General features: G+C 42.9%; 1 protein-coding gene across 19 annotated transcripts in view; it reads left to right on the top strand.

Annotated features, from left to right (window-relative positions):
- The first annotated feature begins 2,311 nt into the window (after positions 1-2,311).
- rims1b (regulating synaptic membrane exocytosis 1b) overlaps positions 2,312-18,061 on the top strand; it is a 107,333-nt gene continuing 91,583 nt past the window's right edge. For 6 of the 19 annotated variants that reach the window (XM_079553267.1, XM_079553265.1, XM_079553253.1 and 3 more), the window contains exon 1: positions 2,330-2,857. In XM_079553267.1, the coding sequence (XP_079409393.1) occupies positions 2,691-2,857 (167 nt within the window). In that variant the 5' untranslated portion in view covers positions 2,330-2,690. Of the gene's footprint in view, positions 2,858-18,061 lie in introns of all 19 variants that reach the window. The other 13 variants (XM_079553270.1, XM_079553260.1, XM_079553257.1 and 10 more) reach the window with 7 other exon arrangements.

The following is an 18,061-nucleotide window of genomic DNA, read 5'->3' as shown; positions in this document are numbered from 1 at the left end:
TCGGCTTTTTATTATTATTATTTTTATTTGACATCAGCAGCAAAAAGAACTGGAAACGTGGTCGTAGAAACAGAAGCAAAATCATTCATATAAATAATAAATAATAATGGTCCCAAAATGTAACCTTGTGGTACACCAAACTCCACGGAATTCCTTTTAGATTCATGTTTTTTTCATACTGGGCTTTACCCAAATCTAAAAGCTTCTCGACTGGAGAGCAACAATGTAACGCCTCATTTGAAAGCTAAGACCTACAAAAGTGACGGAAACTTTTCGTCACGTCGCCACATTTTTGTCATTGTTGTTGTTTTTAATCATTTTAATAATCGGTTGAGGCGGGACCGGTGGCCCTAGAGCCAGTGGCCCTTCTGTGCTCTTCCAGAATGGACATATGGCCAGTCCGCCCCTGCATGGAGTGAATGAACCCCCTTGTCTTATTCCCCTTCCCTTCATTTTTGCAATATTTATACCTAAATAAAACGACAATCAATGTGAAAGTATTCTAAAAGTATTCAGAATGCAGTGCTCTGATGAGACAAAGCAACGGAATACATTACAAAATACATTTTAAGGCCAGTATTCAGTAACTAAATACAATCCCAAACTATTCTCCCCAACACTGTCTATACGCAGCGGCCGATCACACATCTTCCCTTCCAATCCACCAATCTGGCAACAGAAATCCTTGAACAACTGCAGCATGTTTCCAGTTTGAGGAGCAGCCTTTAGTCGTGCTGCGCTGCTGTTTGTCTCGGAAGTTTTGCGAACGTCTGCAGGAGGCGAAATGTAGCACGACTCTGCCAATCACGCCGGGCGCGAAGGTCCACAGTCACGACTCGATGATGACAAAATCCTGCACCACGGAGCCGACGTCACCGCCGTACAGTCACCCAGCTCTGTGACGTCACGGCCCATGCGGCTCGTGGCGGATTATATAGGCCAATTGTTTGTTTTTCTTTTCTCTTTTGCCTATTTATGATCGCCATTGATAGATTACGCGTTACATGGGTCCGTGTGTGTTTTTGTATTGCATCATGTATCCATATTTATTTAGCCTTTTTTTATGATTATTTTTATTCTATGTTATTTACACTTGGACCAGGGATCTCCAGTAGCTTTCCTGCCCTTTCCAAATAACTCCCCAGTGGCATTTTCTGTAGACACTTTTAGGCGTCATTTATGTCATAGTTATAGTTATAATATAATCTCAAGACATTTCCTTAACTTTCCTTCTTAGTAATAATGCGTGTCTTCAAAGCATGTTCGCTCTCTGCTGTTTTTGATAGACCGGGGACTCCTGACTATGTATTTGTAAGTTGATGTCCTCTAAAAAAAAAAAAAAGAGGATTTTCTTCATGAGTTTATCGCCCTCTGCCGGTTCCTTTCCGCCACTGCGCAGCAATGACGTCACCAGGAGGAACCCGGTGCCAGCTCGGTGTAGCCCGGGAGTCTGGTCCTGCATGTTAACGAAGCGAGGCGGTAGTAACTCCGACTGAGGCTATTATTGGACACTCCGTTTGAGCACGCACCGACCTCTGCCGCGATGACTCACTCCGCACTCTAAAACTATGCCTCCCTCCAAAAAAAAAACGGGTTCAGGTCGGCCCCATAAACGACGATAAGATGGTAAAAAAAAAAAAAAAAAATGGATCCTATTCCTAAAAAAAAAATGAGAACACAGACAGGGCTGGTTTTGTGAGTGTTTCAGAACTTCAAGGAGACTGAAAACAGGACATCTACCCCCCAAAGTAAACACGAGTTGTTGAGTTGATTCAACGCTGGCATGTGTCAAACTTTAGCCGACAAAATTTGAAACTGAATGATGATAAAGTAAAAAGAATAAAAGCAGAAAACAGACCTATTTACCACGTGTGGAAACCATTTCATGCTATCTACTATTTTGTGTGTTGCCATCAAACAACAATCTCAACATGTGACTGCTGCTGCTGTCCATGGTGCTGAACAACATAAAGCGACTAACACAAACCTAGACCTGTGGCTTACACGCAGATCAGATATCCTAATAGGCTGATAGGCTACTTCAAAATTCTTGCTTTATCATTGATTCAAAAGTCATACACAAACCAGCATCATTTGTAGCAAAGTGTCCAGTGCGTCTTAAGGACTCGGTGCGCCAGGTGTGTGAGTGAGCTCAACGTGAGTGCGCTCGGGGTTAAACGCATGTGAGGCTGATGTGAGGACCCCATTCTCAAATGAGTAAGCTCGCCTCCGCACAAAAAGGAGGAGAGTGAGAGTGCCGCGCTCCCATTGACTGAGCGCGGAGAGAGAGAGGAAGCGAGCAGCGGGCTCCGCCTATCGCCTTGCCGCCCCACATCCATCCACAGCGAAGTCCGTCCGACGCGGAGGGTGGCAGCGCTCACAGCCGACCAAAATTGGGGGCCCCTTCATCACGAATCTACGGCATGGGCTCCCCATGATTGAACCCGGCAGTGGAGGGGAGAGGAGGGCCAGCGGGGGGTGGGGGGGACCGACACCGCCAGAGAACAACCGAGGGAGGAACACAAGCACAACCGCGGGCGCCTGCTGCCACGAGCGACCAGCGCTATCCGGCCGAGATGTCGTGAGGCGTGGCTGGTAACGCTCCGGGGATCCTGTCAGCCGAAACGACACGCCGAAGGGGAGCCGGTGAAGGTGGTGGTGGTGGTGGAGGAGGGGTCGTGGTGGAGAAGATGTCCGCCTCGGTGGGGCCCCAAGGCGGCCCTCGCCCACCCACCGCGCCGCCATCCATGCCGGATTTGCCGGACCTCAGCCACCTCACCGAGGAGGAGAGGAAGATCATTATGGGTGTGATGGCTCGACAGAAGGAGGAGGAGGAGAAAGAACAAGCCATGCTGAAGTAAGCGCCGTCTGTTTCCCCGTTAACTTCATTGATCCAAGTCTGTTACAGCGAGCTGCCAATTAGGCTACAACCTACAGTAGCTAATGCCTTTTGTAGTGAGCCACACTTCTCACACCCATCAGCATCAGCATCATTTCCTCTGCTCTGCCATCAGCGAGCGACAGGTCTTAAAAGGCGCTGAGATGCAGCCATCCAATAGGGACATACACGCTAGCTGTGCGCTTGTAATGATTTATCTGCAACACTATTGGCTTTGATGCTGATGCTATCGATCAATAAATGAAGACGAATTCCTGTCAGCGCCGGTGAGATGACCCGAAACAGGGTCAGGCGTGTTACAGGTGCAGCGGACGGGGGGGCTTCGGGTACGGGATGTGACAGCGCGGGCGAAGCTATCGAAATGAATCGTATCGTTTTTACACTTACTTACTATCAACCCCGCTGTTCATTTTAGCAGCCAAAGCCAGAGCTGCAGGGTGGAGTAGCCCGTTGGACATGTTCGTGCTCCCCCTCGTGTGTGCGCGCGCGTGTGTGTATGTGTGGTGGGGGCTGCTGGTGGTGGTGGTGCGCGCGATGGTTTTGGGCAGTAATGGCTCCAATGACATTATGGTCCACGCAGACCCCTGATGAGCGCCACTGAGCGGGCTGTTACAGGCCGAGAGGCGGCGGTGGCGGAGCACAGTCCCTCCGAGCTGTGGAGGAGACGGGGTGTGGTTGGAAATCTTAGCAGGCCTGAAGCTGGTGCTCAGGAGGAAAAAAAAAACGGATGTAGCTTTTTACTGTAGCCTCTCTGTGCGTAAAGATGGCATTTTGGCAGGTGTATCCGAAAACAGCATGCGATCAGGGGGATGCCATCAGGAATAGGACGCTGCTGTGATAGGCCCGGCATATGGTGGGGGTGAAGCTAAAGACAGATGTGCAGTGCAGTGAGCCTGACATTTCAAGTCTTGCCAGAAAGTCTGTAAAGATGACCATATGGTGCAATGCATGAAATGTCAATTGGCTATTTTGGCGTAATCAACTTCCCCGAGCTCAGTGGAGACAGTTGCAGGAGTCTATTGTACTTGATCTTTGTGGAACCTAGTTATATTTTCCTCAGCCCTGCAGCTATAACATCTGGCATATGTGCACGTGTGTGTTCGCAGGACGACTTTACCCTGAGACAATGACGCAAAAGACGTGAGCAATAGGTAGCCAAATATAGGTCCAGGTTAATTGTTTTGAAATTGAGTGTACAGCTAGGCACGTAAACTGCTGAGACGGCCATGTAAAGATAGTGAGCAGTGGGAAATAAATTACAGGGTCGTGAATTTGTGCTTTTTTACCTTCTGGGGTTGTCATGGCAAATTATCTAGGCCAGTGGTTCTCAGACTTTACATCCATCGTTCAAAAATGACATAAACAGTGCAATTCTGGGCTCAGTGTTTATCGCCAGTACATGTATTTGCATTTCTTTTTATTACTAATACTCTATGATTTACCCAAAGTAAGTTGTGCCACATTGTATTTCATGTTCATCGTGGGGTATTTTAAGATTAAGTGCTTGTCGAACAGAGCTTAACTGTCATTTTTAAGCTTTAGAGTTTGTTTCTGTGGCATTATATGGTCTTCAATAATATCCTCCTCAATAAATTGAAGTTCAGATTTTGTTATTGTCACAGGCCTAAGTACCAGCCAGGTCGAGATCAAGATCAAAACCAGGGCCAAACTGGGTCAAAAAAAGAGTCTAAAACAGACCTTTGTGTTGAATTATATCTACAGTATCTATCATCATTTGTTCGGGTTTGTGGCACAGACTTTGTAGCCACATATTGTGTTTTTCAAGTTATCCAGAAGCACATGTTAGACCTGGAGTCGGCCTGGAATAGTAACCTGCACATGCATTGATCTTTTGGCATTGTAGCATCAGCTGAAGCTCCCACACACACTGGCACAAAGGGGCTGTGTTTCATGCACTTAAAGCATATTATATTGTATAGGCCCAACATCCCTCCATTGTAGCCGCGCGTCGGTGCTAATGGCTGTTTGGATTTCCTGGCTGTGGCTGGAGGGAGAGCCGGGGCGAGCGCTTGGCCTCTGGGGGGGAAGTGATGTATTTAATGTTCCATGCAAAGCTCAGCCCAGGTTCACTCAATAATGGCTTCATCATCGGGCTAATCATTGATGGGCCTAGCGTGCGGACTGCCCGGACACAATGAGAGGAATGGGGTTTTATAGGGGATTATGCAAATCGCGGATAGCAGTCGGAGAGCAGCGCTAGCATCTGACATGTTTACTACGGAGCATTGTGGAGGATTATTATGCAAGATGCTGAGAGGAGATGGCGAGAGTCAGAGCAGTAGTTGTAGCGATTGTATAGGCGTCCAGATACTGTCTCGGTGCATTGTGGGCTGTAGGAGAGAGGATTTGTTGAAGGCATCCAGGGAGAGCACGCCTCAAAACACTTTCTACTCGTACTTATTCCTAATATGGTGGTAGAAACAGTTTTAAGACATGCTGCAGCTTAGTCAAAGCGCGTTGACAATAGATTGTTACCGCACCGCAAATCCAAATTATGAAGCAAAACGCTGACAAATAAGCACGGCAGCAATGCAAAATCTGCTTTTTGCTTTCAGCCACACACAGACAATGTCATTTTTATCATTGAATTCTAATGTTATAGGCTAATGTAAAGTAAAGGAGCAACATCTCCATGGAGGTGAGCTGGCGATGTGCCGCTCCCGGCAAAGTTACAAAGGAGAGGCGGGACTGCTCACGGTAAAGACTTTTATTTTGAGGGTACACCAATAAAAAAGTTTAAGTTACTGTGCCATTGAGGAACATTTCAACACACTCCTCTTCAAAACTTATAACGAAGGAAATGTAACAGTTTTTAGTTAAATAGAAGATAGCTTTGAACATTATCGCAAAACACGTCTTATATTGTCAGCTAGGGCGCCAAAATGCAATTTTTCTAGGCCTCAAGCTTCTTCGTGAGTTGTCAGAAATTGTACTTTTAGCAGCATGTGTGATAATGCTACACGATCACAGCCTCAATACCTCAATGTGAAACAGAGTTGCGTTTCGGTTCCAGCTGTAAATGAAGGTGACTACCATGATAGCACCGTCTGTGACCCTCCATAAACACATTGCAAAGTTGGGACACCCCGTACCACAGCAACAGAGAACTCCTTATAGTCGCTACGATGAACGACACATCAACTGCCATATCGTTATTTTTCTTTGGGAAACCGGAGAGCTCTGGAAAATGTGCGAGTCCACATGTATTTAATGTCTGAAAGAGTAATGGCAGACATGTGAACCGTCTGACCTACAGCAGCTGTGAAAGTTCCCTCCTATAAAACATGCTGTAGCTCCTGTGTGTTGTGTTTTCTTCTGGTCAGCACTGTCCAATCTGAAACCTGGGACCCGAGCAGCTGCTGGAGATAAGATCGAGTTGATATGGGCTGTATCTATCTAGTATGGGTTTAACACCAAAGCAGGACTTACCCTCCCTGACTGCAAATACATTGTCCTCTATGGGATGATGGCCGCTCTCAGTTAAGGGCCAAGAGTTATTATATGAATTATTATACTATGATTTTGACAATTCAGAGAACCACAAAAAGAAGCGGACAAAGGGGATCTTGTGACTTGGGGGGGAAAAAAAGAAAAGTTGCAATTCTTTTGGATCATTGAATATAAATTTGAACATTTTCTTGTCAGTGATGTGATCTTCCCCCAGGTCAATTTGCAGTGCTAAGACGTCTCTCTGACCTAAAGTAAGACACCTTTGTCAAAGTGGCTTCTGGTCAGTCCACAAGAAGTCAATACCTGATCCTTTACTTAATGATTCACGGCACTAACGAACACTGTCTATGGCTAATACATTATGGACTCTCCCCCATTGATAAACTAAGCCTTGATTGACTTCCTAATCCAGAGACAGGTAGCACAGGACAGCTGAGCAAGTGGATGCAATGTCAAGAAAACTCATCTGGGCTATGCTTTATCAATACAAATTTTAGTTCAGTTGTTGTCATATTTTGAATGCTTTAGTTTTGGTGTAGTTTTACTTAAGTTTGGAAATGTTGGGGACTTTTTCCTGCGCTTATGGTCTTGAAAAGAAAGAAAGGAAGCTCAAGTAGATGCATCAAGATCTATAAGCATTTGTGAATCCTTCATTGATCTTGAATCCAGCATTTCCAAAACGTTTACTAAAAAGGTGCTGGGCCCATCTTGCATACAAGACCTTTCACCGGTAGCCTGAGGGAGTCGCTTAGAGAAAAAAAGGGTTTTCTACAAACAATGCTCTCCTCTTCTTTACATTAACATCGCATGCAGCCTTGTGCATCTTATTAAGCGCTTGCAGGACAATCTCTAAACTATTTATCTCACTGTGAGTTAAACACTGTCCATCTCCTGAATATATTGATGGTCCAGCTTTCGCCAGTAGTAGAGAACGTGGGTTAAACTGCAGAAACGTGATCAAAACACCAGCACGTGCACCACACTCATACACATAGCAGAAAATATTCCAGTCTTCTTTAACCTAGCTGTCTTATGGTTAAAGCATATCCATGGGTCATTGTTTTTGTGCTAATGAAGGTGGTCAAAGTGATTTCATGACTTACTGGTCAAATATTTCTCCAATACAAGTCAAAGTTTCTCCATTAAAGGGTTACTGTGATCATAATTGTTCTGTAATTGTTAAATACTTCAATAAGAGAAAAAATACTGTGCGACATGAGGCTTGTGCCTTGTTCCTTGTCTTGAATTAGTTTCCTTGACATCTGTATCACAAGGCTTTTGGGCTGGAATATGCTGCCGATTTACTTTTTAGAGATGTAGTACCGAAGAAAATCTTATCTTGAAGTGGAGTAAAAGTACTAATGAAATAAACTACAAATCTTAAAGGAACAGGCCACTGTTTTTCCACACTGTGATATGTTCTTGCCTGAGCTTAGACGAGTTGACACGTACCAGTCTGGTCTTCGTGCGTGCCCGTGGAAGAGCTTGGTCACATCTAACTTCACCCCGTTTGGAGCTGTAGGAATATATTGGGAGAGGCCAAATGCTAACAACATCTTTAGGCGTTTTGCGTGACTGAGGGCACACAGTTCTTCCATACTGAGATATGTTCTTACCTGAGCTTAGACGAGTTGATACATACCTGTCTGGTCTTTGTGCGTGCCTGTGGAAGAGCGTGGATATGAATACATTGGGAGAAGCCAAATGCTAACAACATCTTTAGGCGTTTTGCGTGACTGAGGGCACGCACAATGACCAGACAGGTACATATCAACTCGTTTAAGCTCAGGTAAGAACATATCTCAGTATGTAAAAATGGTGGCCTGTTCCTTTAAAAAGTACTTGCATATAACCTTCATTACTGACCACCTCTCCAATAAATGACTAAAAATGATGACGGAGGCTTTGTCAATGCTAACAGGAGGCATTACAAAGTGAGTTTATGTAAAGTTTCAGTCAGCAAAATGTTTGATGAAAACGCTGCCGAACATTTTCCTGGTCGCCGCTGCTCTCTGGAGCTTTTGAGGTTTTCCAAAATGTAAATAAAGAAATGCTGTGTAAAATATTGATGCAAGTCAGCGGGGAGGGGGCAGACGTTCACAGACAGTGGATGGGATGTAGATGCAGGGCCCGGAGGCTGGTGCTGGTGGTGGGTGGGTTTAATGGAAGCACTTGAAGTAAACACAAAGTTGTAGACTGCAGTTATTTTTAGCCCGGTCTTCAAGTACAGTAGTGCTCCCAGCTATATTCTGTATTGTATAACACTGACAGGAACCACAGAGCGCCAGGATGTGGTGGGTTTTTATCTTGATTTTTCTATCATGATTCCTGGTGCATTCCAGAATAGTAAATCAATGATATGAGATCTTAAAATGGAAAATAGTTTCAGGACAATGTTGGCTAGTGCCCGTCCCTCCACTCCTATTAGTTTGCATAGGACTGCAGGCGTCAAGAGAAAATCATTTTCCGGATACCAATTCGTTTTCAGGCCGTCCAGAGAGAAACAGTGCAGTGATTTGTGGCCAAAAGGAGGCAAATGAGGACGGAAGAAGGTGAACAGTGTTTGGAATGTGTGATAACCTTTACGAACATTCTTCAAGGTGCACTATGCAACTTGTTATGTGAAAAAAAAGTTGATACTTGTATGTATTTGACCCTGTATTGACCCAGCGGCTGTATGAGTGGTCAGTATGGCGCCTTTACTTTCCATCACAGAGCTCTCTATAATGCTCCAGGATCACTTGTTTGTAAGGTTTTCACTGCTGACATTACTCTCACCAGAAAAACTACAAAACAATTAATCCTGAAGCATTATAGAGACCACCGTGCTTGAAAGTAAAGGCGCTATGCTGACCACTCATACGACCACTGGGTCACTACAAGGTTGAATATGTGCAAATATCAACTTGTTTTTCATATAAAAAATTACATTTCTCCATACAAGTAACATGTATTTGATGTCCACCTGCCACGGAGATTAGCTCACAAGGTCCTTCACAAAATAAAATAAAAATACAATACAAATAAATAATAATGACATATAATAGACACAGTAGTGTATAACCAAACAATAACAGGATTAAAGCAAATTGTGTTTCTTAATACATAACATTCATTGCAATAACGTGATTATTGTGCATTCTTTTCTTTTCTTCTTTCCTTCATCTTCAATTATTGCTAAATTAGAGTTTTAAATGTTTGTCTCAGCCTATGAGTTCCATTATACAGTCTATATAATGGCAGATGGGGCAGGACATTGTGGATGGGGCCACAGAAGGGCACGTGGGGGATTTAAGGGTTTAGGATTAGAGTGATAAGAGTGAGGGGTTCTCAGTAATCTCCGAGTAGCAGGGCTCCCCCGGGCTGCAGCTACAGGGGCATCCACGGGGCACTGCTGTCTGATTCCACTAAGGGTATTCAGGTGGAAGGTCAAGGTGCTTTACTGTTTGGCCACAGTGTGTATTTATTGAAAGTATTGTTGAACTTGTTTAGCAAGTAATGACTTCAACTACAGTATAGGGACATATGTACCCACACTATGCTTCATTGGCTATTGCATGCTCCACATTCACACTGACTCTTACAACAGTATACATAGTCATTGTAGTTTTTGCAGGTGAAGTGTCTAGAAAGCAACAATAGCAATAATAATAATGGCTTACAAATTTGCTTTACAAGTCTGTATTACCAAGTTTCTCAAAGTGACACACTGTAGTCATTATTCATTCACTCCATGCTTGGTGATAGCAAGCCACATTTGTAGCCACAGTTGCTCTTGGGGTAGACTGACAGAAGCAAGGCTACCAGTCTGTGGCATCAGTCTCTTCGACCACCACCAACCACTCACTCACATACTACATTAATTCTGGCCTATTGTATATGTTTTACTGGTAGGGGAAACTGGAGTACCTGGAGGAAACCTTTGGAGACATGTGGAGAACATGCAATCTCCGCACAGAAAGACCAGGGATCGAACCCGGGACCTTCTCGCTGTGAAGCACGAGCACTAACCTGTATCACTGTGCCACTGGCCAGGGCTTGGATTGAACCACCGGCCATTGCATTGAAGGAATAACTCGTGCCCACTGAGCCACTTCCACCCATTGCCATTATTGTAAATCGTAAATGGTCTCTATTTATAAAGATCTTTTCCACCTACATTAGGCACTCAAAATACTTTACATCAAGGAACCACTTATCCATTCACTCTCTCATTCATACGCCAATATACACTCACACTAAAGGCAAGGTGGGTGAAGTGTCTTGCCCAAGGACACAGTGACAGCGAGCACCTGCAGGAGCTGGGATTCGGTCATAGGACGACAGGTCTACTGCCTTACCATTAAGTGAAAATGCTTTGATAATTAATATATTTACACTTCATCCATCAACAATAAATATCTAGATCCCCTAATGTAACCCCCAAATATTATTGCTTGTGAACTTATGATTTTTTTCTGAATAACTTATGGTGAAACATTTCGATCAGTCAAAGAACTTCTTTGTCATTTAGAAAGGAAGTGGATATGAATAAAGTTCTCTCCAAGTCATGCACTGTATTTCTTTATGAGCGATTAAAAAACAGACAGTAAAAACGCATAATCGGTGCTTTCTCTGTAGCAACACTTACGCTTTCTTGGGCGGACTTCAGGTTTCAAGGTTTCTGAGAGAAAAATGCTAATGTTGAATTATGGATAAGCTCTGAAAATAGCTCACTTGGAAGCACTTCCTGAAATATTTAAAATATTCACTCCACTGGCTGCTGTTGATGCTCTCGAACGTGTTTTTTCTTGTTAACCTGCTGCAAGTTTGCCCACTCTTCAGGCCAGCTCATTATGCAATATACATTGTACAGGGAGGCCCATATAGAAATTGATATTCTTCCTGATATGTCTGTGAGCCATAGCAATAGCGCAATAAGGGTGTTGATTTATTGTTTTTGGTTTGTATGTGTGCTTTTCAAGACACTTCACCCACCTTGCCTCCAGTGTCTGACATTGGTGTCTGAACGAGAGTGTGAATGGGTGAGTGGCTCCTTGATGTAAAGCGCTGTGAGTGCCTAAGGAAGCTAGAAAAGCGCTTTATACTGTACATGTGAACATTTATTTGGAATGTGCTCACATTGTTAGTTTCATTTGACTTAATTAAAAGTAGCTGTTTCATTATATGTTTAACTTTTGTTACTGTGGAACATTCCTGGACCATAGACTGTAGAATTAAAAGACAGCTTCTGCTCACTCCTCCCCGTTTACAATAATGACCATGTTCGAAAGGGATTCTAGCGGATTTACAGACTCCTCCTACCCTGCTCTGATGGAGCATGTTCCTAAAACGGGTAAAAGGGTGGGCTCTTCACTGTAGACTCGGCCCTCACGGGGTGCATAGTTCAGTCGTAGCCGTGCCCATGTCGTTAGCGCTAATGCTAACGGCCTGTCAATCAAAGTCCGGAGATTTCTAAAATGTATCTTACGAAAACCAGCCTGGTTTCTTTAATTGTAACAAACCCAGTGTTTTATCACAGAAGCAATATCTAGATGTAGAAAGTAAAAATAATAATCAGAAACCAGGCTTTACAGTTGTTTAGAACGTGTGGAAAGTGCAATGCTTTCTAAAGGAAAACTAGCTTGTTTTGCCGCCCATATGTGGAGGTACTACAGCAATGGCAGAAATGAATAAAAATGTATCATTAGGGGTGGACAGTGGCACATTGGCAAAATGGTTACCGCTCCTTAGCACATCTATTTTGTGGTTTGGGTTTTTAATCTGTCATGGTACTCTCACCATTCCCACCAGAGAGTGTATTTGTGATTGTAGATTTTACCGTTCCAGTTGCCATTGGCGGGAAAATTTGTCAACTAGTGACTCAGGGCAACCTGAGGGCAGGGGCCAATACAACTCTATAGGAGAGATGCAGTTTTTATGAGAAATTTTCAAAAACAAAATTGTACCTCATCTGTATTTGGTAGTGATTGTATTCACAAACCCTCCATATTGTTTTCATGGCAGAAAGACCTTTCTACTGACCAATATCACGGTCATGTTTCTGAATATTGTCACCACTTTTGGACACCTTTAGGGGAAAATAATTGTACCTTAGTTGATACTTTGAAGCAGTACAAAGTAACTCAAGCCCCTCGAGGCCATGAGCGCCACAGCTGGTGTTGTAGCATGTTACGGTTTTCTACTCATTAATTGTCCGTGTAAATACTACGCTGACAGAAAAGACAAAGGGAGAGAGGGATATTGTACATCCAATTTCACAATGAAGATAATTTTTCACTCAAGCTTGGCTGTTTAAGTGGCGCTAGCCCGCAGTTTGCTTTGCCCGTTAGCCTGTTAGCTTCTTCTTCGTGATTCCATTAGTGTGTATTGGAACCTCTGACCTGGTGCAGGCAAAATTGCAAGCATGGTTTTCTGGCCAGAGACACCAGGGGGAGATGAAAGACCCCCCGATCACCCCATTAACACTTGTATTATCCCCAGAGGAACTACGAAAGGATTTATTAAGGTAAACAAGTTACTTAGTACTGCTTTAAGACAGTTTTTGTGTCATGTTGCTTCTCCCGGTAAGAGATATTAGCCAAAGACAGACGAAAGATCTACAGTTCGACAGTTACTATAGTTACCACCATGGGATTTTCAGCTGCCCAACACCCCCATTTTAAACTACAGGCTCTTTGTAATGTTGTATACTGCATAACAGACTCCTAGTTACTGACTTTCCTTTATTTAACCACACTAATAGTAAGAACACAGCACTTTGTTGCAGTACAAAGCCGGGGAATACAGTGGTGAAATATCATATGAACATTTTTACAAGAAGGCTATTGACTTACGTGCCTGAGTATGAACGCTGTGTCTATTTTTTTCTGGTGTGATTTGATGTGTTGATACAGCTGTGCCAATTTGAGATGCGGTTAATTTTTAGCCACTGTATCAAAGTGGGCAGGGCTCGGAGCGGAGCATCTGCGGCCTCTCTCACGCCCGCTCAGGTCAAGGCATCACAGCTTTGTCCTGTAATGAGCTCATTTTCAGATTTGGTGGTGTTGTTGAGATAAATATTGCAAGATTTCGGACATAGTCTTTAATAAAACATGAGTAGAGGTACAACATTAGGAAAATTCTTGATAGCGCTACAGATAATTGATACAGGAATACATCAACATTGAATAAGCTAAATGGGTCTTCAGTCTGTAATGCTCTCAGACCTTCCCTGTTTAAAGTTTGATGAGGAGACAATCTTGTTCTGACCAAGACCAGTGTCTGTGCTCCTTCTGTGGCTCTGAGTCTGTTTGTGGTCGGGGGAAAGTGAAGGCAGTAGATCATTAACATTGTCCTCTTTACATCAATTACTGCTCTCAAAGTTTCTCTGGGCTGGTTGTTTAAATGTTTTTCTTTCTATACATTTGCAACATTGTGCTCTCATCGAAAACATACCCGGAGTTGTGCGTGAACCCACTCGCGCCCCTTTGAGTAATCTTTTGATCTTCAAGTAGCTATTCTTAGCATCGCGGCGACAGAAAAAGCTCCTCCTGACGTATCCAGGAAATGCTTTCCTACCCTCTCGATCTTGAGCTAAGCATTAGACACATTAGACACATTTTTTTTCTAAAACATAGACAATACACAATTTTTATTATGTTTACAGTTTCACTTCCTTATTGGACACTGACAGGAAGTGACATAGATAGAGGCAAACATTTTAACCACTTAACTACTACCTTAGGGTAAGGGTTAGTATTAGGGTTAACTTTTTTTTTTACATCCAAATCTCAAAGTGTATTGACTGGAGAGCTTACAGCCTATTTGCCAGTGTGATACCTAATAGAAAGCCAAGACCTTCTAGTTTCTAAAAATATGTGTGAGATCTGTGTGAGTGAAACACAACTTACATTTGCCGTACTTAACCCTAGTCATATCCTGATTATATTAACTAACCCTAGCCATAACCCTAACCCCTAACCCCTAACCTGATACCTGATACGGCAGGTATCAGGTTAAACTGTTGCCGTGCAACCATGTCAAACTGCTATGAACTTTACCTTTAGCTATGTCACTTCCTGTCAGTAGCTTAAAAATACAACTACAACAACCTTTTCTGCCCAACTTCGTTAAAATTGCTGCTTCACTGAAATAAAATGATTATTACTTCCATTTTATCCATCTAAATAAGTCATATTTTCAAAAGCGTCATATACGCTTTAATCCTTTCACCACAAAGTAAAAACACTCACCATAGGCCACGACAACCAAATTAAAAAAATGATTTTTTTTTGTTTTCTAGAGTGAAAAATAAGTTTGTTTAAAGTATGCAAGTTGGTCATTGTTATTCTCACTACTGCCACCTCAGGTCTTTCGCGTAACTGCAGATTCTATATTAAGCTTGTGCATGACGGCACTTCGGACCCGAATGAACACCTTTCTGAGTAAATTTTAGATTTTAGAGGCAGTGGTGGTGAATAGGTCTGAGCTAATTACATATTAGGACGAATAATTTTAACATTTTTAAACTTTGTATAGTCCCTTTAAGCTGTTTTGTATCAATAGTGCATTTTCTAAGATAAGAATAAACATGTTATTTTGGCGTCTCTCATTCATTAAATAAAGGACTATTTTCTACATCATCAGAGTGCCTCGGACATTCCCTATTTTTCCCTCAGTTTCATTTTTCACGGGTTTTGTCCTCAAGAGCACCTTTTTGAATTTTATCTGGACACTGATGCCGTCACTCCTATCCTGCTTTGTAAGGATAAAGATAATACAATATACCAATATCCCTCATTAAACAATTCTAATGCATATGAACATTCAATTAAAACAATTACAATCTACATAAGTATTGAAATCAAATTAAAGCGATCACATGGTACATAAGACTGCCCACACGAAAAGCCTTCTGTGTCTTATTCCAAACATTTACTTCTTACGGGATGGCACTGAGAATGGCCTGTTCGACATATTATTCCCCCCCATTATCCTGTAAGATGCAAATTCGCCGACACACAGCGCTTTATTTCCAAAGTATAAAAAGGAACTACAGTACAGGCCTTTGTAGAGAAGGGGAGAGAGCGGAGAGGCGTGGGCTGCCGGGGATTAGAGGTTGCCTGTATAATTACTCCTGCATCTCAAGTCACGGCTTAAACACAACAGGCTACACGAGGCCAGGGGCTCTGAGCGCGATTACTGTGTTTATGTCGCACTGTTTTAGGACGAGGAGAAAAAGATGCTGCCAGTGATAAAGCCATGGAGAATAACGTATCGCAATGGAGTGTGGATGAAAAAAAAAAAAGCTATAAATGCTGCTGAGAGAGAAGATTTGTTGCATTTGAGAAAGCGAGGCCAGAAAGGCGCTTTGCATCATGGGTAAAAATCTCGAAACATCAATAAAAAAGATCATGGAAGCATCACTGGATCTGCTGTGGTATAAGCTCAGGCTGATAAGGAACAGTGACTCTTGATAGTGGGGCAGTATGGCGATAAAGGGGCACACGTCATTGTTCATGTGGCCAGTAATGTGTTGTTTGTTATGAAGCGGTGTCATTACAGAGTCATGTAATTCACCGATTGTTCAGTGATTTGAATATTGATTTACAATAACATTGCTTTTACAATAGATGGTTTACTTAGCCTGGCCCGACTGACTTCGTGCTTTTCCTCCACCCAGATGTATAATATGAGGTTATGTGAGTTCTGTTTGCTATGACCAGTGTTGGGCAAGTCACTTTCAAATTGTAATATATTGTGTATAAGTAGTCAAATAAAAATGTAGTATGTTTGTATTGCATATTACTGTTTCAAAAATGTAACTGTAGCACTACTTTTGAGTTACTTTTGACAAAATATAAACTGAAAATAGTAATAATGCCACCAAGCTAAAGTGCTTCCCCCCATTTTCTTATATTTTGTTTTAATGAGTGATAATTAATGATAATAAGTAATATGTTATAATCCTCAGTTACTGGAAAAAGTAATATTTTTCTGTAACTTGTCACTTTTGTAATGCATTCCCTCCAACACTGGTCGTGACTGAGAAGCAGATTAATCAATTAGAGAAATGTTTGGCCCTTCTGTTTAAAGGGGCTAGATGTAAGTTAGCCATTTCATACTCACTACTGCCACCTCAGGACATACATGTAACTGTACCTTCAATATTAAGCTCGTGCATGACGGCAATTTGGACCCGAAGTAACACCTTTTTGAGACAGTGCAGGATTTTAGAGGCAGTTGTGGTGAACAGGTCTGGGCTCATTCTCCACATTAGAACATTGTTGGAACATGTAGGGGGAGGATAATACATGGTTTTAACATTTTTAAACTCTGTATAGTCCCTTTAAAGCAAACATAGCGGTATGAAGAAATGCGAAATAACTGAAGAAAACTGCACTGGGAACTTAGAAACGGCACGGACTCCTGTAAGAGCACTAAACACTGTCAGTCCGAAGCGAGAGAAGTTGTAAGTCTAGTTTAAAATGTTCCGGGAGTTTTGAGAGAGCCTCGACCCGTTACAAATACTCATCCTTATTTGCTGTGAGGCCATTTTGATGCTCCCATCTCCATTTTAAACTAATATAATGCAACTCCAGTGTACAGTGTTCAATGGTAAGTTGCACTTGTTGTTTTCAAGTGTAGTAGCCACTGGCGGAGGTGTTTTTTCAGTCCTTTGCAAAGCCATTATGCAACACAAAGAAATGGCCTACAGGACTATGCCCGCTGAGCCACATCGCTGTCTATCATCAACAGTGGATCTTTGAGACTCTGACAGCTGTGATCCCAGTCCCTTCTCAGCGCAAAGGATTGAGCAGATTGTTTGAGAAAGTGCGGCCGCCTATAGAAGACACACAGGCCCATCTGCAGCGGGCGTTATCTGTGTCTGCGGTGTGGGACCGCTTTAGAGCCTTTTGAGTGAGGAGGAATTTCACAACACGGCCGCGGATAGAAACAACATGGCTGACGGAAACAGATATGCATCACTTCTTAGAGCTGTATTTAGCTTTAGTGCGAGACCAAGCCATTTTCACTCACAGTTCACTCCTGCTATGATATGATGATCTCACTGCTTCTAAAGAAATGCAACAGGATCGTCCATGGCTTTACTTCCTCCTGAACAGCTATTTCTAACATGTCCCAATTAAACCACAGCAAGAAGATACTGGGTTTGGATGTTTTCTATGTGTTTGGGTTCTCCAAGATCCAAGATGAAGATCTGAGTCAAGTCAAAACCAGAGGAAAACATCATATGCACGGGCAAAGAGAACTGTTTTCAGCCTGGATTTGAACATCGTCAGAGTTGAGGCCCGTCTCACATCCTCATGAAGACTGTTCCAGATTTTAGCTGTCTGAGACTGAAACGCAGCCTCACCGTGTTTAGTCCTGACTCTGGGAACCACCAGGAGATGCTTCATAAGGCTCTAGCATGTCAGAGATGTACTTTGGTGCTAAACCATGAAAAGACTTGTTCACAAGCAGATTTTTTTTAAATCCTATTCTCTGAGCGACAGAAAGCCAGTGCAGAGACCGGAGCACTGGACTAACATGGTCGTATTTCAGGTTAAGATTTAAAGGGAAAGTGGTCATCCTAAAACTGGAAGGTAGACTGTTTGTCCTTGGGGAAGACACTTAACACACCTCATTCTACGTTGGCACAGTTTCGTAGGCATGCCTCTCTCAGATATGTATGTATAGGACAAAGGA

Source organism: Gobius niger (assembly GCF_951799975.1).
Source record: "Gobius niger genome assembly, chromosome: 3".
Lineage (NCBI taxonomy): Eukaryota > Metazoa > Chordata > Actinopteri > Gobiiformes > Gobiidae > Gobius > Gobius niger.
The sequence above is the reverse complement of the archived record's forward strand: the minus strand, read 5'-3'. Positions and strand labels throughout refer to the sequence as shown.